The sequence below is a fragment of the Coffea eugenioides genome, chromosome 6 (genome assembly GCF_003713205.1).
Source record: "Coffea eugenioides isolate CCC68of chromosome 6, Ceug_1.0, whole genome shotgun sequence".
NCBI lineage: Eukaryota > Viridiplantae > Streptophyta > Magnoliopsida > Gentianales > Rubiaceae > Coffea > Coffea eugenioides.
Window position 1 is genome coordinate 5518593 of NC_040040.1, and position 24695 is coordinate 5543287.

Sequence of the window (24695 nt, forward strand, 5' to 3'; positions counted from 1 at the left end):
CCAAGTTCACCTCAATTCACAAATAATTCGTTTAAATTCGTTTTTACATTTGTTCAAGTTACTATTACTAATTTTCTTAATAACTTGCCTTGACCATCTAGGATTTTGTTTTGCTTAAATATTCGGAATCTTCTTCTATTCGATGAAAATTTTCTTGTTCAATAGGCTCATTAAGTTGATTAAATTTTTTGAATTGCAAAATTCTATAAGATTTTTAAGCACATTTGAGCTTTTTCATGCATGCCATACGACTTAAGTTCGAACTTGAATTCGAATTCAAGATAATTTTAACTAACCGAACTCGAACACAATTTCTAACTTGTTAAATAGATGAGCTGAGCTGAGCTCAAACTCGGCTCGATAATTTAATGAACCGAGCTTGAAAGTCAAAAACTCAACTTGATTATAGCTCCACCCAAATACATCTTATGTGCAAAAAAATAATGAATAATAAGTTTCAATGCGAGAATCAAGGCTTCTGAAATATCAAAATGCACAAACTCACTCAGTCAACAGCCTCGTGCTCCCGCAGGACAACCACAGATCCATATTAATCATGATCGTGAATGTTGAGCAATTTCGAACGAGGGGTTATGAAGCCAAAGTATTCCGTATCATATAAAATTGGCAGTAGGAAATACTAGCATAGTATGGCAAGGGCAAACTACAAACTTAGCAAAAGTTTGTTTATAATGGAATGTACAGATGACCTCTCGATTTCTGTTCCATTTTTGTTGGATACAATATTACAAGCAGTAAACACAGAAAGTGTTTAAAAAACACTGCCTCAACCCTAATGCAACACAGCAGCTGTACCTATCAAAGTGAAGCGGGATCTCCAAATACATTTAAAAATGAGCCTACTTTATCTGAAGCATATGACCAACTTACAGTTTCCTATTCTATCAAGTACATCATAACGTCCTCTGTTTCATGGCTCTGCTGAATCAAGTCAACTAAAACAAACCAAGCAGATTTCGGCAAGATCACTCATTCAAGCCGAACGGCTTTCCAAGAGGCTAAGTTAACTGATTTGAGTAACAAACTCAAGGCCGAAGAGCAAGTCGCTCTAACAATTGCATCTGCTGACCGACTCATCTTGCTGATCAACATTCCAAGCACCTAAGAGAAGACAAGCCCAGTCAAATTTTGGCATGCAGATTCCATAAGTCTTAGATAATAGCACATTTGTCATTTGGAAATTGGAAGTTACCTGGTTACAATAGAGAGGTGATATACGTTGATCCTCAGAGAGAGCAAGCATGCTGCTACACAGATAGACAGCATTCGCCTGGATCACAGGCCATGGAGCATCAAAAGCCTGCATATCCAGAACCTGATGAGCTTCAATGACATCTATAGTGTAACCATTACATGAAATATTGATTGCTTATTGAACCCTGTGAATTAGTTCTTTAATACATGGTGCATTTCTAGAATCCATTGCCTGTCCAGTACACCGTTAGCCTTAGTTATGCATCACAAGTTCAAGACACCAAATGATTTTCAAAAGTCCAGTTTAAGCACGTCTTATCCAATATGCTTTAAAAGATGAAAAACAATAGTTTACACTATTAATGAATTTTCGAATGATCCGATCAGACGAGCACCTCATCCGCCTGATATACCTTGAACACCTCGAATATCATCGCTCAACATGAGCTTGAATTCGGCTCAAAACATTTTTTGAGTCAAAATCCTCTTCAGCACAGCTCATAACAGAAATTAGTTGTTTGAGCTTGAGTTCACATCAATTTGAGAAGAATAACAGCTCAAATTTTGAGCTCTTTCATCTGTTAAATACTAAATAATTTTTAGGTTTTTTAAAATTCAAAGTTGAAATTCAAACCAAAATATAATAGGATTTCTGCAATTTTATTGAATATATCATAGCATTTGATAATTATGGTCAATAATCTCTGCACAAATTAAAGCTAATTAAACAAAATCTTACTCAACATCACTCAGTCATTCAAATTTTAGAAGTACAAATTATACTCTAATGCCGAGCCATTTTTTCTCAAGCCTTCCTTATTTCATACGCGTAGAATATAGTCTGAGAATGCGTATTAAGTGCCCATTCAAGCTGAATGGAAATGTGTTCAGTCCAGAAAACAGCCTATGCATACAAGGATATTGAAATGTATACAACACCATCAAAGTCTAGGACATGGTTGGATCAAATCATCTGTTCCTCTTATTGTATGTTAATACCCCAAATTTAAAAAGCTTTTTAATATACTGATCAGTATCAAGTAGAATTTGAGGTAAAATAGAGTACATCTAAAGTTATTAAAGAAAAAAAAAAAAGAGTCTGCTTAACATCTTCTTCAAGCACTAGGATAATTGTAAAACCTCCTACAAGTTTGTCCTTGGACAAGTAAACAATAAAGGACACAATTATAGCACTCAAATGAAATCTGAACAGTCTAATGACCTAATCAAGTAGTGAAAATCCATGAACCTGTGCTCCCATAACGGGAGAAATTTTTCCAGAGTGGGTTAAGAGACGTTCAAGCAAAAATGCCAAACTCAATTAACATGTTGAGCAAAGGAATATCCAAACCTGTATTATTGATACCATATAACTATCTATACGTGAATCCAAATGTTGACTAAATTGTTTGGCAAGATCTCTCGAAAAGTCTTCGTAGTCACTTCTGCAAACACAAAAATATCCTAATACAGTCTAATATCCGGCATCAATCAACAATTATTAAAGGAAACATCCTTCTTTTATTGATGCAAAAGTACCTGTGATCAGAACCAAACCAATTTGTATTGGAAAGGGCAACAACTCCCTCAATTTCCATTAGAGGAGCAATAGACCTGAATGTGGTCTGGAAAAAGAAAAAACAAGCTCAAGATTTAAGAATATCCAAGCCAAGAAAACTACACTGAGTTGATGACTATTTATCTACCCGGCAGGCCTGTCTGACACCTAGATCGTCATCATGAAGATGCAAAACCAAACGCGGAAAGACAGCGTGTACCTGAGAAGATATTTCAATATCCAGTACGAAGAAAATATAAATTCTTCCGTAAATTGATGGCAAAGCAAGAATTTAGTGGGGGAAAAAAGTACCATGTCAGAAACATGCATAGTTGATAGCTTGAGTTACGATGACAAACAAGTTTTAAGGAAGGACAGACCATTAGACTTTAAAAGTTGAACCATAGTAAAACTCAACTCAGAAAAAATGCTTTAATTCCCTTTAACTACAAATATGTATCAAACAATTTGTGCATTGAGTCAGGAAACAACCTGTTCAAGAAATGCCTCATGATGTGACCCAACTGCATAGCCACTTAGGGCTCCAAAAGCAACAAATGCATTTCTACGGATGTTTGTGTTCATGCATATCTGTCACCAACACAGAGAATCAACAATTAAGATAGCTTTCAGTCTACCCACTATTTTTCTCTAAGTCACAGCCATAAACAATAAACTAACAAATCCGAGTATCATCATCTTGCTAACTTTCTACTCTCATGTTTTTTCGAAACATCATGAATCCAAATTTAAATGGAATCCTGCTGTCAGTCACGGAAAGTAGAGTACAGAAATGAGAAATAATATTCCAAGACTCAAAACTTACTTGAAGATTACGGAGTCGAACTGAAAGGTTGAGAAGAATGGGCTCCACAGCATCTTTAGAAGATGACTCAAGGACCTAGCAAGGGGAAGCATTGATTGAGTAAATGCATGAAGCAGTAACAGCAGTCAAAGATAGACTAAGAAGGCGGAGGAGATCACCATTAGCAAGCATGACACTGCAGTTAATTGAACAGATTCCTCCGGGTCATCTAGTAAAGCCAATATTACCCCCAGAATTTGAGTGGTGTATTGAAGTATGTGGATAGATGGCATCTGCAAGGCCAAGGGGCATTATAACATCAAAATTAAAGTCGTAAAAGTAACTGGTTAGACAAAAAACAGTGCACAAGAATGAGCATACTTCTAAACCACATATGCAACAGTAAAATGCACTGCTAAAGAATCAGTTGGTCCCACAGCAACTTATAAAAGTAAATTTTGCAAAAACTTGTTCATTTTGCAGCTGATTTTCTATTGAATGTTTATGAAAGCAATCAGAATTCAAGAAAAAGTTAAAAAGGAGAAAAAAAAAGCAAAAGAAGATAATATTACCTGAACAAGCCCTCTTAAACAGAGGCGCCTAACAGTTGGAGAATCATCTGATACATGCCGCGATAATAATTCGACCATCTGCTCTAATAGAGAACCAAAGCCATCACTGCAGAAATCAGAAATTCCAAGCTAAAAATATTTGAAGAACAATGTAGGATCTAGGATTAAGAGCTACTAGCCAATATGAAAATCGGATTAAAACACAAAACTCATTTCTGATAATTCCAAAAACTGTGGTAACTTGATATCATTTTTCACCATTTTCAGCTCTCTGAATGATTCAGCAGTATTAGCAATCGAGAGAATTCTCACCCCCAATTCCAACCAAAAAAAGAAAATAAAATTTGCAAGTAGCCAAGTGAGCATAACAAATATGCCCCACAGAAAGCCCCCCCCCCCTTTCCCTCCAAACAAAAAAAAAACGAAAAATACACACACTGAGACCAATAATAATTATCAGCCATACCTATACCGCAAAAACTCTGACAATGCTGCAGCGGCTGCTTCCCTGTGAAATCTTTCAAATCTTTCTAGAGATTTGCTCACAATCAAACATATTGATGGTATCTGAGTAAGATATTCGTATGGAAAAGTTAGGAGTTCTGTAACAACAATTGATAATTGCTACACCAAAAACTTGCAAGTTGGAGATCGTATACTCAAAGCACTTAAAACCTTAAAAGATTGCAGTACCCAACGGATAGATGCAAGCTCAAGCATAAGTTGACAAATATTACAATACCTACAGAATAACTTTAACAATAGTAGGTCCAATATATGCTCAATACTCAATGCCCTTCTTTTAAAACATTGAGAGGGAAAGACCACCATCATGTCACCATTTTGGCTTCTCTTTGGTATGTTTGATTTCCAAGAGCAAACATATACAGCTTTAAACATGTACATGCAATCATTCCATAATGTATGTATCCATTTTATATTTTTCTCAAATACCAAAATATTGTCATACTTGCCTTTTGTAAATGATTTAGTCAAAAAAAATTATAGTACTCAAATATACACTACAGCTCATGTGGAGACTACAGCCCATCAAGTTCCCACTCTGTATAACACAGGTTATATTTCAATTGGCACCCAGAAACACCATGCCGAGTGAAAGTAAGACACTCCATTTGGAACCATTCTATCTTAGCAATGCTTATGCATTCAGTTCTAGCGGACTTTAGAACCATATTGTCGTTGGAAACTCTGACGAATTGATAGAAGAGTTAAAGAAATTTCTAGCCCAAAAAATCGGTGTGCAAAAAAAATTCTCATAATTTCAGTCGCTAAATATCAGATGGTGATATTTCCTGGACTGAATATGAGGGACATTTAAGCAACATGAATCAGGCAGATTCAAGGAATTCCATAAGCATACAAATTAAAATACATTCACAACTCTATACCACAGCTACTGGGTGATCACTAGACATCATGATGCATTTTCTACAAAGAATTTGGATGTCCCATGTTTCTATCACTTATTGACTGGAAACAAATAACAACGTCAAACATGTCGACAAGTCACAATTTGCATCATTTTGTCACAGAACACTTCTAAGTATGGAAAAACATGACAAAAGGACTATACAAACTCAGCATAAATTAAATCTGGGATTCAGGAATTGACATTCAGATCAATCCTCCAGACAACTGCAAACATTTACCTGGGTGTAACAGCAAACTAATAACAGTTAGCACACTACTCACCCTTTAAAAAGCACAGAGACGCTCTTTGTTCTTTCCCATCAGTTAGTATTCTCCTTTACTATTTTCTGTTTTTCTTCCTTTGGGATCATTTTTCAGGTGGTGAGGGTGTTTGAAGTTTGTAGTTATGGCTCATAGTGTATGCAATTTTTATAATGCAAGAGAAGAAGTGACAAGTAAGTGCATGATTGTTTGAAGATATCTCTGCAATTGTAGTTTTTGAATGCCAAGAGAGAGAGAGAGAGAGAGAGAGAGAGAGAGAGAGGCAAAGCAAATTCAGTAAATAATTCAACCTCTTTTGGTCTTTTTATGGAAATGCAGCAAGCAAGATCTCCAATGACATTTATCCACTTCTCGTTTTCAGTATGTTTTCCATCCCTAGTAAGAATCTGCATATACATTTGCTGCTTTTTAGCTAAATGGTCAAAAAGGAAATGTTAATCATGAATGAACATTACTACTTCTAGCCAAACCTACAGTACCTTGCCCATCTCCAGATCACCAACACAATCACAGAATGCATGAAACGCTATCAGCATTGAACTGGAACATAATAAAAGAAAGAAGGTTATCAATATAAACTCATGAGATTCAAAATGTCCATGCACGTGGAAGTCAATTAACACATACTGCAGTGGTTCATGTTGACCAAAACTGGCTAAGCCATGGCAACTTCCAAAATGGAGCACCAGAGTCGCAAGGACTGAAGCATAATTCTGCTCAACAGCCTTCCTTCCAATTTTACCACCTCCTCTGGCATTTACATGGACTGAGATGTGAAAGAGCTGCAATATAAAATAGAAAGGTTGAATAATGTAATGGATATAGACCTGAAGAACGCCGTCAGAGCGACAACAGCTGCCTGTAAAACATCCTCCAGCTGAGTATCACCAGAATGACTGGGAGTTTCTCCTCTACCCAGATCACCTTTAAGAAGAGGGGTCTGATTCACAATAGCTATCACATGCTCCAGGAATGTATATGACAGTACAACATGCTGGGAAAATGCCTATTGGCAAATAAAAACTTGTAATTATTTAGGTATTAGTACTAGGAGAAAATAACCCTGCTAAAAGAACAGAGAAAAGAACAGCAAAGACAAGTAAAATCATGTAGACATAGGATTATTCATTATCATGAGTTTAAATCTCAAGATATCTTTCCATCTGATACTGAATAAAAGAGACATTAACCAATTGCATTTGAAGCTCAAAGTGCTCTCTGTCTCTCTCTCACGCACACGCACACCCCTACACAAATGAATACATTTACATACTATATCTCCAAATAACTAAAACATGCACACAAGACAATGTACAAACACATACAACAAGCAAATACATTCATAATCACATATGCATAAATCAAATAGACATGATGTTAGAGCCATAACTATCACAATGAATATCATGTGCAACGAACAACGTACATAAAATGCATCCTGTATTGGCCAGCCACCACGTAGTCTGGATACATCTTTGGTAGTTATATCCCTTCCTGCAGCTGCTAATACTTCATTGAACACAATGCCTGAGCTGGTGTTCTCAGCAAGAGCCGAGATCTTTAAAAAGTTATTGGAAAAATGCACACACAAGCATAATTGCAAATAGAGGATGATATTCCAACACAGAGCCATAAAGATAAAGGTTGCCATACATGACATAGAATTTGATAGAAAAGGCCACTGGGAATAAACCAGAACAGAAACCCAGCACCCGAGACTCTGAAAAATGCAATGTCTTCTTATAAAATTTACAAGTTTATTGTATCCATCTACAAATAAATTTTTTATTGCGTAAAACATATAAAGTATCCTCCCCAGATATACATCTATACAGGCCTTTCTCACCTGCCATCACCTCTTAATATCCTGGGTCCCCACTAGCCTGATCCTAATCCAATACCCCAATCTACATGGCCCAAACCCAATCCAAGTACTACAGCCCTTCATCCCTTAAAAGTATTCAGGCTCCACCAACCAATCAATTCCAACTAGAACAGCTAGAACTGATTTGGCTTTTGACACTAGAAAAACCTTCTCCAATAAGGTCAAAATGAGGGACTAATGAACTCTAAAATCCGTGAAGCAGGGTGACATCAAGTTGTAGACATGATTCTCCCACAAATGGAAAGCAATCAAAATTCATCAACCCTAAGTGTTTGTGTAGGGGGCAATTTTATCAAATTTAGGTGCACTTCCCAAGAGATCCTTCAAGCGACTCCTAGGAATGGGTTTCTGTTATTCTTCTGAGTTAAACATCTTCCCATAAAGTTCAAATCTCAAAGACAATCCTGTTGCATCAAGGTTGCAAATGAGGTATCATTTGCTAAACAGTTGTCCTCAAAATGACAGGCAAAATGATATTTCAATAAATGTAGATTATCAAAATTTCCCACTCCCAACTGCTGACAAAAGTTAGAATAAAGGGATACAGCACAAAGAGTTTCCTCGCGCAGATACTTCTCGGACACATGCACTGTAGCTGAGAGCAAAGATTGTGTTGTCCTGTTCACAGACATGTCTCTAAGTCAAATTCATTAATTTATTAATTGTTGGCAAAAACTATTGTCGGAAATCATCTAAAACTACAAGTAATTCATGTTGGAAGGACCTTGAGATATCAGTCTCATTCAACTCATTCCCCCTCTTGGTGATAAACTCAACTACAGCTTGGATTCCACTCTCTGCAGATTGCTTCACCTTGTCACATATGGCTGTCGAGCAACCATGCAAGGCAGCAGCAAGCTGTAAAATTTTGTTAGGTGTTGCTCGGAGGCTTGATAAATTCTTCATCCAATTCAATACAAATCCACCAGAATTATCAAAAAGATTAGTGTATAGAGAACACAACCAAAATCTTGCATAAGACTATTACCTCATCTTTAGTCAACAAGATGCTAACAGAGCAAACAACCCGGTTGAATACTTCCGAAGGATCAATAGAAGCATCCTGAAGTACAAACATATATTTGACAAGAAAATAAAAAGGAATTACTTCATCAATAAATCAAAAGGAATTAAAATAAATAACATGTTTTAATAATAAAAATGGAAAATTTAATAGAGAGGATAGTAAACAGACTTACACTTCTTAGGATAGCTATAACATCCTCAAGTGACGTCAAAGCACTATAAGACAGTTCTAAATCCAACCCCAAATTGGAATTCACAGGCCTCGGCAGAGACAGAGATATACTGAAAAACAGATCAAGAATCTACAGGTAGGAAAAAATAAGACAAAAATCAGAAGAAAGTAAAAAGAGGATAAGCAAATGCAGAGGGAAGATGGAGGAGAGAAGGAAGGGACTGATGCAACAATTATGGCATACTCATACGTACAAACCAATCTTTAAGTTCAGCAATCATAAACTGGAAACATCAAGCTAACTCAAACAATATAAAACTCTATCACACTACTGACCTGTGCAGAAAGCTTTCTAACTTCAGGAACTGTATCCGCACAACGAGGAAGATAAACCATGATTCTCTCCCCTAAAGACAGTGCATCACGACTTGGCAGCACAAAAGCAGCTGATGGTAGAAAGGCAACCAATAAAACTGGTCATAACAGTACTAAACAACACATATACAGAGGAAGAAAAGGCACATGGATACATTCTTACAAGGTAAATTAGAATAATTCCGGTGTACAACAGGATCAACATGCTTGCCATGTGTGCAACTTCCTCGGCAGCCAAATGCACAATATCCACTAATACATAGTGTCCGAAACTTGTGAAGCATCTCATGAGCAGCACGACATCCTCTTTCCCTCTGATATTCCACTGCCGAGGAAACATAGGGATCAAGTTGTCTCAAAATATGCAAGAGCTGCTCTGCTCGACTTCTTCCATCCTCTCCACTAACAGTGACAGAAGTACTCATCAAATTAGTTATGATATTATGAAAGACATTTATATCCATTCTCAACCAAAGAATACAAGTCAACAATGTTGTCATTCTAGAAAAGCAGGGGGGAAAAAAGAGATCAGTCTCCTGTAAATGATCTGAAGAAAATCGTATTCAATACCATCTGTCATATATTTCACAAAATTGCCACAACACCATCAAGTGAAACAATAAAGCAGCATGTAAAACACAGAAAAAGATGAGCGTGTGTGTGTGTACACTATAAGTTCCAATATCCACTAAAAGACGACTAGATATGGATTCCGAAAATGACACTATTAATAAGACAGAAATGAAGAATGAATTGGAAAAAGCTAATAGGCAAAAAAGAATACCCCGTAACAAGAATCGTACACAAGAGAGTAATAAGATTGTCAATTAGGGGGTTGACAACATCAGAAGGATCATTTGGTAAACCAAAAAATCCTAGGGTGGCCTGCCAGATAAAATGAACAGGATCAGACAGCAAGATCTGAAACTATTTTTATGAATGATGAACAACAATGATGTGCACCTTCAAAACAAGATTTCTTGTTTCAGTTGTGAGCTTTGGCTCCACTGAAACCAGCGTAGTACAAGCACTTAAAGCAAGAGACTGCATAGAAGAATCCAAATTAGAGAATATGCTGATTCAAAACAGGCAGGCCAAGGCAAAATAAGCCTGTGAACAAACTCATACTGGACACAAATTTTGTACAGATTCATTATAACATAGAAACCTGAGTACATAAAAGTTCACGAGTAGAATCAAAAAAATCATCTTCACCATCTCGGCCCATCAGAGTTAATATATAGTCAAGTAATTGGTCTCTTCTTTTCAGTGGAAAGGATGCACCACATTGAGAAGCACTGTAGACAGCCTGACCTGCACCAGGAATTATATTTCAGACTTTTAGCCATGAAATCCAAGGGAGATTGCACATGAATAGACTAGTAGAAAGTCTCTAAGCATCAACTACAATGTAGAACACGAGCATGATTAGTGACATAATGGGGCATCAAATAATTCCAAAGGTGAACCCACAGAGAGGGAAACAAACAAGGGGTCTCAAAATTTAAAGAGACGATTTATCAGTCCATGTACTTCAAAAAAGATTCCAATACCACTTCAGATCAGCTTCTAATGATTCCAGTCAGTATTTGAATCAGTTCACATAGATAAATACCAGAACACTAAAAAAAGGTTTCTAAATCAAACCCGAGGTAAAAAATAAATAAATTATGTGCATGAGTTTGATGAGTTACTAACTCATTAAAAGAGAAGAATCTGAAAACTTGAGAAAGTGAAGAATGAACAGCATCTTTAGAAACATTAAAATGACAGCATATTCAATGCCGGGCAGCCCAAAAGGAAGAACTACAAGGAAGAAAAATCAAATGCCTAAGTCATAGAGAGTACCAACCCAGTAAATTAATAGCAGTAATAACAGCCTGTTTTGCAGTCGGATGGCGTACATGGAGAAGACGTGAAAGCATATTAGTCCCCTGTTAACAATCAACAAGTATATTCAATCAAATGCCAATGCAGAAAGATGCAAGGTGAAGCAAACACAAAAAAGAAAAATTGCATTAAAAACCAGTCATAATCAATTTGAACAGAAAAATTCGTACATTCAAAAGGAAAAACTTTTTCCAGTAACATCTGAAACAATTTAGAAACTCCATGTGAGTCGTAAAACAACTAATGTGCCAAAATTACACAAGCTGAAATGGAAGTATGGTATCTTGCCATTATGTTCTGTCAGAATGTCTTAATAATTCAATAAGAAGTCACACAAAAGCAAAAGCCTCCGCAAATTGCACATTGCGAAAAAAAAAAAAAATTGATACTTTCTGGTATGACACCCGAGACAACATGCTTAGTGATGGGAGAATACACCAGTTGAATTGAATCCTTCAATACTTTTGTTTGACACAAATGCATATAACGTGATTCACACCACGGAAGCTGATGGGGATATAATAACATTACAGATGCTTGGAGAATATCCTTTAGTAATATCTCACCACTATCAGTCACAACCTGATCAATTTCAGCATAGTCCTTTACAAGGTTTGTTACTATTTTGGATAGCCCTTTACAATGTAACAAGCAGCAACACTAGGTTCTCTTAGAATCTACTCTTTTTTTTCCCCAAAACAGCCTCACACTGTACAATACTAAATCAGTGAAAACAAGGAAAAACATAATAAAGTACTGTTCTAACTAATGAAAAATGCACCAATAAGCAGGAGAAAAAGATTAGAATAGGATTACTCCCTATGTTATATTTCTTGATTTTTGTCATCTTTCAGTAAACAGGCATACATAGACACAGAAGTCTTTCTTGGAAGGATGAAATTGAAGTAATATCATAAATAAGTGCAATAGCATTATAAGATCTTCTGACATTTTGAAATGGTGAACGCTTGTTTCTCATAAGTTTTGGGAAATTTCTGATATGTATAAGGATTATTCAACAATGAAGGGGACCTTTTCCCAATTCCCATCCAGGCATTGAAATGGGCCAATTTCTGACAGCAACCAAACTTAAAAATCTAAGTTCATGGAACACAAATTTGCATTATTGTTTTACAAACACGCAAATAAATATGCAACAAAATTTGCTTATCATCAAGGTAAGAATTGAGATACAGAATAGCAAACATGGAAACAAAAGAATTTGAATAGGTAACACAGTATCAGCCCATGAAATGGATTCTCTCTAACAACCGTATGAATGTAATACCTTGGTAGACAACCTCTCCAACAACGATACCAAAAATTAGTTAGGGTTCAACAAACATCACTAAATTGCTCAGAAGAAAAAACATTCCTCAAAATTAGAAGGATAGGCCTTTGGGTATAAGAACCTGGATTTACATTGATTATCCTTTTCGTTTTTCTATTCGTCAAACTATAACACTGGTAAATATTTTATTAAAAATCAAACTTCTAATTTCCCTTAACACAACATATTGGTTAAATTTCCTCAAATTTCAAATTGGATGCATCTTTTACCAAGTACACATTTCTAGAATCAAAAGTACATTAACTACGAGAAGATTGAACAAAGCAATGCATGAGTGGCATCCAAAGGCTTAGCCGATCAAGTCAAACTCCCAAAACAGGAGGCTCACCACTAGCGCATCAATTCTTGCTTCAATAACTGTTGTTGGTGCATATTTTGCAGCATAGCCATACATTAGTGCCAAAGCAGCATGTATATCATCTGACTCTTCCATTTTAGCTCTGTCAGAGAAAAATGACAGGATCCTGCAACAGACCCATCCTATATAGTTTAATATACTTCAATGAATGCCCATAGATATACATACACAGAGATAAGAGATGACACCAGATAGAAGCACATATAAAGAGAGATATGCAAGATGGCACCAGATATGAGACAAATTAGTACAATAAGCTATATCTTAAGACAAAATCCAAAAATGATTGTTTTATTCTTGTAAGAAGCAGGTAAGACTTCAGGAACTCAAGTATCTACGATGCCCGTCAAAGTATTGGAATCAAAGAGAAAACTTTCACCCATTACTAGGAAATGCTGAACTCCCAGAAAACTTTACATTGAAAGGAGCATGATCCAGGTATTGTTTTATCATCAGCGTATCAAAATTGAAACTTCTCCCATCCAAATAACAGTTAGGGTAAACATATGATCATAACAGAATATCCGAAGGACACCAGAGGAAGTTATGCAAGTAAAGAGATAAATATGTCAAAAGCCAAACTTAAACAACTAAACAAAGCATGATATCCAGGATCTACCTTTGAAAGAAACTTTGGCCAACATTATCAAGAATGTCTTTGAGCTTTTCCAAGACGGTATCCAAGTGTGATGCTGCAACCTATCAAACACTATTGCAGTAAACCTCAAATTGACAACAAAAAATAAAAACATGACAGAAATTATTTGCCATCCACACTAATAAGTCCAAACTGAGTAGAAGAGCTAATTTTCTAATTCTGCAAGCAATTACCAATCCCATGGCCTTTGCCAAACCAAGTCTATTCTTTGGGAAAGAAATATTAGCTTGCTTGTACATCAAATCAATCTTAGCACAAACATACGTTCTGTCATGAACTTTTTGCAGCAAAATGCCCAGACACCTGCACCAGAAAAGAAAAGCAAGCCCTGAATTTATCTCTGAAGCATGTAGTGGCAATTAACCACCATTCTTAATCTTGATTGTAAAATCTCAGTATGTCTATAAATAACAATTTATAATGCACAAAAAGGACTGACAAGAGAAAGATTTACATTAAGGATCAAAATACGAAAAAGCATGGACGCACTCTCCAACATGAAACAAGTGGTGAGTTCTCAAAAGGACATAGGACAAGCTTATGAAAATTAGCACATGAACAACATAACATACTGATTCACTGAATAAATGAATACAATACAAGAATACTTTAATTGTATAAACTATCCTTCATTTCTTTAGAGTTTTCTTGCTTTGGGGAGTACAAAAATATTACCCCCACAATATTTCATAAATCCATCAGAAAAATTCATTAGGAGAAGATGAAAGAGCACATTACCTATGAAGCAGGGCAGAGTGTTCATCCTCAGATGTATAAAGTTCATATTGTTTAGCAAAAGCATTTCCCAGAGAAATTACCCAATCAATGTCTTGAATTACATCCAAAGATTCTGCAAGAAACTGTCAGACAAACAAAAAGAATTCAAACATGCCAGAAGGCGTCACTCCTGTCATTAGCGTCATTCATAATCCTTAAGAGGCCCTAACCAAAGCTTTCCATCTACTTTGCCTCTAAAAATGCAAATACATCTTCTGTATAAGTAAGAGGTTGAGGAAGATAAGACAATTATGCTATTCTGTCATAGAAAATGAGGGAAAGGGCCAGCTACGAATTGTAAAGAGTCCTTGCAAAAATTAGATAGATATATTAATATATAGCATGATTGGAAGTAATCCACATCATGCTTCAACAGAAACTAGTCATGCAAGAAAGTTCAGTAAAGCTTACGTTGATAATCATGTCATCCCAGGTCTCTTGATAGAATGGGTCTTCCTTCAGATCATCTGTATCACCCACATATGCTTTCATTTTCGGAATCTAGAGCTTACCAAACAAGACAACCAGTTAGAATGTAAGAAAAGATATTTTGGTTTATATTAACAACATACAGAAGTACTAGTTTAGTACAAAGGAAAATAATAATGTACTGTTTGACAAATTACTGTCTTCTCCTTTATTCAAAGGCACCTTTTGATACTTAAAAATGTTTGGGAGAAAGCAGTTTAACATAATTCTAATTCATGCTTCTCCAGCAAAATCTCATCTAAAGATATACCAAGCAATGCACTTTTCACTTGCTCACACACTTCTATTATCCTAAATCATAGTGCCATAAACCAAATGTCAAAACAAATATCAATACCAGATCTCATGTCAACAGCTTTGGTTCAGTAGTATCAAAATAGTTTCAAGAATCAGATTCTTCTATACTTTCTCAATGAAAAAGGATGTCATACTGAGTTAAATTTGTGTGCAAGAGAGTGAGCAAGCGAGAGAGAGAGAGAGAGAGAGCAAGAGAGACAGATATTGGAAAGAACATCAAAAAGATAAGCTTACACATATACTTCATAGTATACCTCATCTTGCCAAAACAAGCTAACATTCTTTGGAAAGAGAGGAGCCAAATGATACAGGACCTACAAAACAAGGGAGAGGAGAAAGGATTCAGAAGAAACCAATGATTTCTTCTCCTCAAACATCTTAACCCCCTTTGAAAAGATTAGCAGAGAAGAAATTGGCATTCCCAAAATGCAGCATACATCATTATGATAGTGTAGAATATAGGGCTTCTACAGGTGCATTATCACAGTACATAGTCTCCCACCACCAGAGCAAAGAAACTCACCGTCAAGATTTGAGTTGCCAGCTGCTCCCTTGCTAAAGGATTGTGTAGAAGCACCAATAGACGGGCAAAAAGCTCCTGGATATGCATATCAATTTCACACTTTCTTCTTCAAGTGAAGAGGACATTATATGTAAACAGACAGTAATTGCCCAAGAAAAGGATTCTACCTCAGGATGCGGAATATCAGTACGAGCATTACACTCAGATAGCATACTATTACTCTGAGAAGATCTACGTCTGCACAATTCTGAGATGCATCTGCAAACCTGTTAACGTGAGGTGAGCTTACACAAACATTACAGCAACTAGCTGTAAACTTTAAACAGCTTGATTACATGTTACTAAAGCGAGACAAAACTGAAGTCATCGGCACAAAATACAGGATGATATAAAGCAAGAAAAGCAACTTTTGGGAGGCACTTAAAGGAACAGAAAGGGTTTGTACATTAACAGGATTCCCTACTTTATCATGAAAATCAGATGAAGACCAGGATACATCTTACCGTGGCAACTGCATCTGTGTAGACTCGTGGTATAATCATCTTCAGCAAAAATGGCCAGAGAACAAGCTGCATTTATCACAAACAGAAAGATAAATCCTCTAAATTAAATCACCAACTGAAAGAAAGAAAAATCTAGCTTCAAGCAAGAGAGACAATAAACCACAACACACTAAAAAGATGAAAACTGTGTACTAATCAATAACTTAATATACGGTACCTCCATCTCGGGAATAGTAATGGTGATCAGAAGAAGACCCTTTTCACAGATTGCCCGTAACTCAGTGGGACTAAAAGCTCCAGCTTTCACCTGAAAATTTTGAGCGCATTAACTACAAAGAGTTTTGATGTATATAATGACTTCAACATGCAGAGGAAACAGCCAAGATGCTGCATCACATGCACGCGCTTAAATGCAGTACCAATGAAAATTGCATTCTAGGCCATGCCAAAAACCACTAGACTCGTCTGATTCCTTTCACAAGGATGATAGAGTTCAAACTACTGATAAGATGATGAATTCAACCTAAATTGCGAGTAATACAAAACTCTATAAAAACAAAGAAAAATTTGAAAGTAAGATCGCAAACCTCTAACTTCTTGTATGGAAAAGCATAATGAGTGCCACTTCGTCTAACAACTTCCTTAGGATTCACAGCATCTTCAATTGAACAATTCCGTACCAAAAATTCAACAAATAGCTCTCCCGGTTGACCAATCAAGTAACAATGAGAAGCCATAACAACAATTAACTATCACAGAGCAACACAATCAAAAACCAGAAAGAAGTTAAAAGCTGACAATCATCTGCTCTATTTATCAAAAGACATTTTGTCAAAGCAAGATATCTAACCTCTGCAAGCGCTTTACGGGCACCCAGACTATGCTCATCCAATAACAGCTTAACAGCTTCAACCAGTGAAGGCCTTTTACCATGCCAAGCTTCAGATAACCTTCAAATAAATTGGACTAAGATCATCAGGTGACAAAATACAGTCAGGACCGTGTTCAACTCATGAAGAAGAAGAAACCTCGGCAAGAGATGCTTTAGGACACACAGTGCACCAAAAGTCAAAGGTTCTTCTTTCAACCTGCATTTCTGGTGACAACTAGCAAATTTATGAAATGATTCAGAACACTTATAACCAGAACATTTGCTTGGCACTAGATTTCCATTATCTAATTCCTTGCAAGAGGAGGAAATCATTTCTTTATAATAAACTTAGTGAACAAAAATGCATAAACAAGGATAAATACCCACATTGAGTAGGAACATGAATAAATCCTCAGGATACATCAACCCCACTGCTAAAAAACAATGCTGAACTTCATTATAAGTCTGACATTCAAAAGGAGAAAAATTAAAATTAATAAAATCAAAGAGATCAGATGTAGAAAAGGCACAAAAAATCCATGAAGCCCAACAGACTCTTTAGAACCTACCTATCTAGCCCAATGATTATAAGACAGAAGCAACAGATCAAAAGAATTAACAAGCGCAACAGCACAGCCACTGGCACGTAAAGACTCTTTAATGTTCAACTAAAACTCCAAGGATATTTTCCTTCTATGCCTAGTTTTAGATGATGTAATCCATCATAAATTCACCAAGAGTTAAAATACATGCTTCATTTAGATGAGACCTTGGAAACCTATCATATGTAAACAAATATTTTCTCTCTCTTTCTGTACACCCCCCCCCCTCTCAACTGTAATGGAGGGTCAAACGTGATATTGCAGAAAAGGAAATGAAAAAGGAACCCAGCCTTGAGATTAAGTTCCTCTCAGAATACAATATCAAAGACGTAAGATGATAGGAAAAGGATCCCGGCCTTGAAAATCTGACTTTTTCTTGACAAGAAAAAGGTAGAGCTAAAACTATGAGGAAAGATAAAGTAGTAAGCTTTTGCTAATCCAAGGTAAGTCAGTTTTGACTCTCTCTCTCTCCCTCTATTGGTCTTGGACAAAGAGCTGTCTGCTAAACTGTACTTGAAGGCCTTGAAAGTTATTTTCATCCTTTTTACCACTTCATGTAAATAAAATATGATTAACAAGTAACCCAGAAAAGAATCTAAGGGAACTTCAATACAAAGCAAAGGTCAAATTTCTACCACAAAAATCAATTGACTTAATAATCTCTTGCAATACATGCATCTAACAATACTGAAAAAGAACAATAGTAAAGCAATACCTTCAGTCCCACAGAGAAGTCTGAAAGCTCTTTGCTGTCATTGCTGATGCAAACCACCGGAAGAAGTGTTGATAATATAACAGTGAGGTCCTGCAAACATCACATAAAGTAGCTATTAAAACATATGCTCATTCTAGTCACATCACCACTAGGTCATGATGCTATCGAATTGTATCACTCAGTATCAAGTCATCAGCCTTTCATTAGAGTCCCATCAAATCCCACAACTCAAGTCAATGAGATAATTGCAAGATATGGATTATAAATGATCATGTTTAGAACATTTTCCTGCATAAGTAGGCAGCATGCTTGACGTTGACCAATCAATTCAACAGTAAACTGAAATTCTCCTTCATATTCAAAACTGCACAGGACAGAATGAATTTCTAGTCTCTAAAAGTGAATTCAGAAGAGAACGAACTAACTTGTACACTTCATACTTCTACGCTGTTACCCAATATCATCTCAGTTTCAAAGCTTGACAATATTAACTCACCAAATTTGCACCTCATTCAAGGTAACACCCAGAAACATAAAAAAATTTGAAAAATGAAAAATTAAGCAGTGAAAAAGAAGAAGGATCTTTTCATTGACACTTCCAAAGTGAAATTCCAATATGAACATGAAAAATAGAAGATATTGTCTGTGTTGCGGGAGAAACAAAGCACAAAATCCAACATGCACAACTATGCAAGAGCCACCAGATTGCAATCTAACATATGAAATATTCTAACTTCTAACTGAAGAATCAGGAGAAGAATATCAGAAGCCAGATGAGTTATAGCAAAAATTTCTCCAATACTCCCTTTTCCTAGTCCAACCCTTGACATCCTAAAACCTTACACTTGAGAGACAGTCTTAGATTAAAGTGAACACATCCAGCGTCAAGCATAGAAAGAAGGAAAAAAATTATTCGTTACAGATAAATGGAATCCTAACAAAGAAGGGATCTCAAACTATGAGAAAACTGAAGCTGACAGAGTTCAGATAAACCATAAAGTAGTCAAATTAGGAAATTTTCTTCCCTTTTAAGAAAGCCAAAAAATGTCATAAGCAGGCTGAAGATATAGCAAGCAAGACATTATATTTCAACCTTCATGCCAAACCAATTTATCAAGTTTTCTACAGAGCAGCAGATTTGAAATAACTAACCTCAAAATCAAGCAGCATATTTAAAATGACTAACCTCAAAATCAAGCAAAGGCGGACCACTTTCAGAAAGTAATGAAGCATTTAGAAGATTATGGAGCGTACAAGTGGCCACTAAGGCACTCTCCTGATCTTTCTTATACCTGAATTTTACAAAAAAGATGGGTTTTATTAAAAAGCTCTTCATGTGAAATAGAGAGACACAACTCATACTCCAAGTGCAAGAGCCCCCATTTGTGGATGACTGAAAACTCCATGAAAAAAGATGCAATGCAGGTTCACCAGATGAACTACATCTAAGGCTATTGTAAGTATCAACTACTGTTTCTCAGAATTCAAAATACAACTTACATGTCTAAAATAGTTGGAACAAGTCTTGGTAAAGCCATCTTCAACTGTGTCCGGGTTATAAGACCAACCATCTGACCTAATGCTTCAATGGTAGTACTCCTGACCTGCAGAAACAGCAGACATACATCACGAAAAAGAAACTTTATTTGCTTATTGACACATAAAATTGACAAAATTCCCACACCCTGAGAAACTAAAGCATTTTCAAGGACCAAAAAAAAGAAAATTTTTTTAAAGGAATTCACCAGAGAGAGAGAGAGAAGAGCAGCAAGCATTTTTTGCAAAAAAAAAAAAATTAGTATCTTGAATAAATTCGAGAAAATGTAAGCATCAACTATGCAAATGAAACTCCAATTTCACTTATTATATGTCACAAAACTAAACAAAGCAGTTGCTTATCATAGTTTTACATAACAAAGTCAATTACAGGCCTGTGAAATTTAACCAGCAATAGAGGAAATATTAGTTCAAACCATACTTAATATCAGATAAACATAAATGATGTCAGGAAGCCATGGCCCATCCTGCTGAATAGAAACCACAATATCATAAGGACATGAGTACTTGCAAACCTTGAGATCTCGTGATGATGCCCAAACTCTCAATAGAAGTTCGAAAGCAGAATTAAGGAAAGACCTGCCCTACAGTACACATTTCTATCACTGAAAACAGCAAGAAAAAGGCAAAAGATCATGAAAGAACCAAACGCAAGCAAACTGATCTTACGTGACATCAGCATCAAGAATGGAGAAGAGAGGATAATCCACACTATACAGCCAACAGGCCTGGCAGCAACACTTAAATGCTGTAAAAGGAACAGCTTGTTCAAGGTTATGCAGAGGAAGACAGCAAGGCGATATAATTTTTTATGTAAGAAAAGGAAGACATTAAACAGAAAATCATCTATGTATTTCAAGTGCTGTAAAACTGGATCAACATACCATTTGCAAAGATTGGCCTGTTAATATCCCTCACATTGCCCAGAATGGGCAAAACTCGTGCAAGGACAACTTTAAGTCTTGGAGTGAACTGTAAAGCTTCAACAATAAATGTAGAATAAATCATGGTCGTCAGTTTAAACAACCCAGCCAAAAGCTAATCAAAAGAAGAAATAGAAGTGAATATATCTCATCAGACAATGTACCATCAAATGAAGCAAAGTCAGCCAGTACTTGAACCATTGCAGGCATAGATGAACTTGACCCAGAGAGATGAAGGAATACTTCTTCCATCATCTGCAGAACAAGAAAAGTTCAACCTGCTTCCCCAGGAAATGCAGATACAAAAAGGCTGAATTAAACCAAATAAGGTCAAGCATATAGCTTTCCACAATATATTTAAAACTTTTAAAAAGAAATTAACAGTCTCCGACTTCTTAATCCACCCTAAGGATAAATCACAAGATAGAATGCGAACATCATCTATTCACCCTGCCCATGGACACCCAAAAGAATATCCACAAATGGATATATTGGACACCAGCACCTGAAGAACAACTCTACACAACACAATAAAATACACTGTACATGTAAGCACATTCAACTAATTCATCTTACAGATATGAAATTAACAAGCTTCCACACTAGGTTCTAAAAAAAGATTTGATGGGGAAAGATGTAAAAGAAAATAACAAAGGTGGCTTAAGTCTTAAGAATATTCTTTGCATATGTACAAAACATATACATGTCTGCATGTCAGTGATTGCATGTCCCAATTATATTTCTAGTATCAGGAACAGATTTAGCTGAAATTCTAACATTACTGAAGTTCAGGTGAACATCAGTGAAGCTCACCTAGACCAAATTCAGTAACAGGTTATCCCAGCTTGATGATGGATATTAGAGAAACTATAAAAGAGCAATTTGTTAGCACTGAAGTTGAAAGTCACCAACTGTTTACATAGCTATCTTTAAGCAAAACCATTTGGTAAAAACTTTAGCATCCCATTGCCATCCAAATGAGTGCTTCAACCAAAAGCAGTTAATGCTTCTTTTCCCCATATTACAACTATTGTCTTTAAGAGATGCAAGCAGCTAATACCAACCCAACATGGATTGTGTTTGCAATTATAGGTTGCAGGATAAATCAATACATGGGATGGCAGAACTTTTTTGCTCATGCTGATCAGAATGGTACATGCAGGTGATGCATCTTAATTGACTTAAAGTGAGGAAGCAAGAAAAACAGATGAAAGCATTTAGCAGGAAAACGTGCCTGATCGCATGCATATTTCCCAAACTTGAGAAGAAAAAATAAAAATTAGTAAGAATTCTCCTTCACCAATCTTTATTCAATATGGCCATTGATACTAAATCTGCCTACATGCCCAACTTAGCTTTAACGTAGTTTGAAACTCTTTAAAAATTCTAACCTCCTTTTTCCTGTTAAGGTTGTATCAGAATATTCACTAAACAGAGGTTCATAAAAACTACAAGAAGATACTTTTGTGCAAAAAAACCACAAAAGATGGAAAAGCAGCAGGATACATGTGTATTATCGCACCTAACGCTGAAACAAAAACGAACAACTTACAAGGTCAGGCAGATGCAAACCTATTGCTACAAGAACACCAGCTGCAGCTCTTTGCCAATCAGCTTGAAATTCCTTCAAAGATGTAAAGCAATAATAGCAATAATACTGCGTCAAAAGGAACCTTCCAGCAGAAATACTTGCAAAAACAGAACATAAGTTTCATCTGTACCTTGGAAGTGATCATTTCAGCAGTGGCAATCTTAGCGAGTTTTGTCATGTAAGGGGGATCAACATCTCGCTTATCCAACGCCCGAATTGCCACCGACATTACTTGAAATAAACCACCAATATTCCCAAACCTCTACAGCTCCATAAAAAAAAAAAAAAAAAAGTTTTCACTCATCACTTCAATTTATCAAATAGTACTAAATTCAATTAAACGAAGCACAATAATGCAGAAAGGGCAGAGGAGTACCCTACGTCCACCTCGAGACACGAGTGAACAACAATCGAGCACCAGAAGTGGATTCCTAAAGAACGCGAAATTCTTATCAAACTTAAACAATTTAAAAAATAGGTAATGCATGGAAGAGAGATAGGGGCCATACAAAGGAGCAATTTCTTTAAGCGCGGCCATGGAGGCATCTCGAACCATGGGGGACTCATCGCCAAGCGAGGACACCAATACTTGAATTGCCTCTAGAACACGCAAGTTTCCAAAAAAAATTGAGGGAAAAAAGGATCAATAATTTCAATAAAACCTGCGAATTCTTTTCAAGTTTTTTCCAGACTATTGAGCTTGTTTACAGCATGGATAAAAATGAATGCATATGCAATAAAAAGGAAAATAGGTACCGGGAGCAGGCATTGAGTTGCCGGAGCTCGAAGAAGCCATCGAAGTCGGAAATGTAATGGATAAAACAAAGATCCCCGAAGAAAAGAATATACTAAGAAACTGCAATTAATTGATAGATAGGGAAAGCCAAGAGGGAGTATTGGACGACGCAGCAGTAGGTCCCCAACGTGGAAATTGGACCGGTAGGCGCCGCGAGGGACGAATATGTATTAGTCACTAACTAGATGGATAGAGTGACAATGATTGTGTTAATTTCTAAATTAATTAATGGACTGTATCGAGGTTATTTAATGGCCGAGGCTGGCCGTCTCAGAACTGGGGTTCGAGGGACGGTGCTTTTTTTATTTCTTTTATTTTTTTTAAGGCATGCTAAAAAAATTTTTTTTTTTTTAACACTATTTCTGCTCAGATTGGTAATGCGCTCATTTTTGTCTTTGTTCATTTTATTTGAAACTAAAAACACATTGTAAAAAACTCGAGATATTACTGTATAAATTATCGAATTCAGTTTAAGGCCCATGGGTACCCTGTTGTCACCAATTGGCTGAATAGGTATTCCTTGTGCGTCCCTTTAGATTCCGTTTCAGAAAAAAGAAATGCAAAAATGTGATCGCTCCCAATAATATGAGAAAGTTAAAATAAAAAACAATAAACAAAGGCTACTAGATACAAAAGATGAATTGATTTTTTCTATCATAATGGATATAAAATACAAAAGTGATGAATGTACTGGTTAATATGATGTCTTGCGGTGATGATGATAGTCGTCATTAATAATAATCTCAATATGATGCTTTTATTTATATCTAACCAAAATTAATAAAGCATTAAAATGGTGAGTTGAGAAAACAACACTTACATATTGTTTTTATTGTTTTGAAATTTTTAAATAAATTAAGGCCCTGTTTGGCAAGTGAGTTTTTTTGATGTTTGTCTAAAATTTTACTGTAGCTTACTGTACAAGTTTTTTTAAAAAAATTTTAAGTGTGTAAATTTTTTAATATTTTGAAGTGAATAATTTAAAAACTTTAAAAAAATTTTTGAGGTTACTGTAGTTAAAGGTTTTAAAAAACTTGGCAAAAAACTCAAGTGCCAAACAGGGCCTTGGGAGACTAAATCTAAATTTGAATGAAATAAGTTTAACAGACTTAAGTCTGTTCCTACATTTCTAAAGACAAAAAATGAGTCAGTTTGTATTGTACTTTGCTGCTGGTACTAGATATCTACGAGGTTACGAATGTTTTGTACAAACGCTCCTTTTTGTCCGAACAAATGGATTAAGTAAGAATGATCTTAATTATTATCTTAGTGCTCGAGTTTTGAACAAATACCAAGATGTGGAATGAGTTAATCCCAATCTGCCGCGATAAATGCACAATTATACAGATTTTTTAACCTTTGCTCAATCCGTGTATACTTTTGATTAATCAATATAACTTGTCGTTTCAATTAAAAAAGAAAGGGTAAAATACAAGGAACCCCCTTGTGGTTTCGCGAAAAGACACCTTACCC

General features: G+C 36.0%; 1 protein-coding gene across 1 annotated transcript; it reads right to left on the minus strand.

Annotated features, from left to right (window-relative positions):
- Positions 1–617: 617 nt before the first annotated feature.
- On the minus strand, positions 618–23298 carry LOC113774657 (protein SHOOT GRAVITROPISM 6). The gene is made up of 51 exons (XM_027319248.1): positions 23183–23298; positions 22936–23026; positions 22803–22857; positions 22557–22688; positions 22388–22459; positions 21000–21090; positions 20797–20892; positions 20582–20660; positions 20428–20491; positions 19856–19959; positions 19542–19647; positions 18356–18445; positions 17426–17503; positions 17196–17263; positions 17018–17117; positions 16755–16916; positions 16385–16474; positions 16168–16233; positions 15832–15930; positions 15665–15739; positions 15396–15455; positions 14767–14856; positions 14317–14438; positions 13752–13881; positions 13540–13619; positions 12891–13026; positions 11174–11255; positions 10490–10635; positions 10285–10365; positions 10106–10206; positions 9485–9723; positions 9283–9392; positions 8948–9076; positions 8737–8811; positions 8473–8606; positions 8294–8366; positions 7290–7421; positions 6691–6869; positions 6491–6613; positions 6343–6403; positions 6154–6249; positions 4617–4717; positions 4151–4256; positions 3758–3871; positions 3600–3674; positions 3266–3364; positions 2922–2993; positions 2755–2840; positions 2567–2660; positions 1214–1321; positions 618–1122 (listed from the first exon to the last, which is right to left on the minus strand). Exons 1-51 carry the CDS (start codon positions 23220–23222, stop codon positions 991–993), a joined length of 5124 nt encoding a protein of 1707 aa, XP_027175049.1. The 5' UTR covers positions 23223–23298; the 3' UTR covers positions 618–990.
- Positions 23299–24695: the final 1397 nt, after the last annotated feature.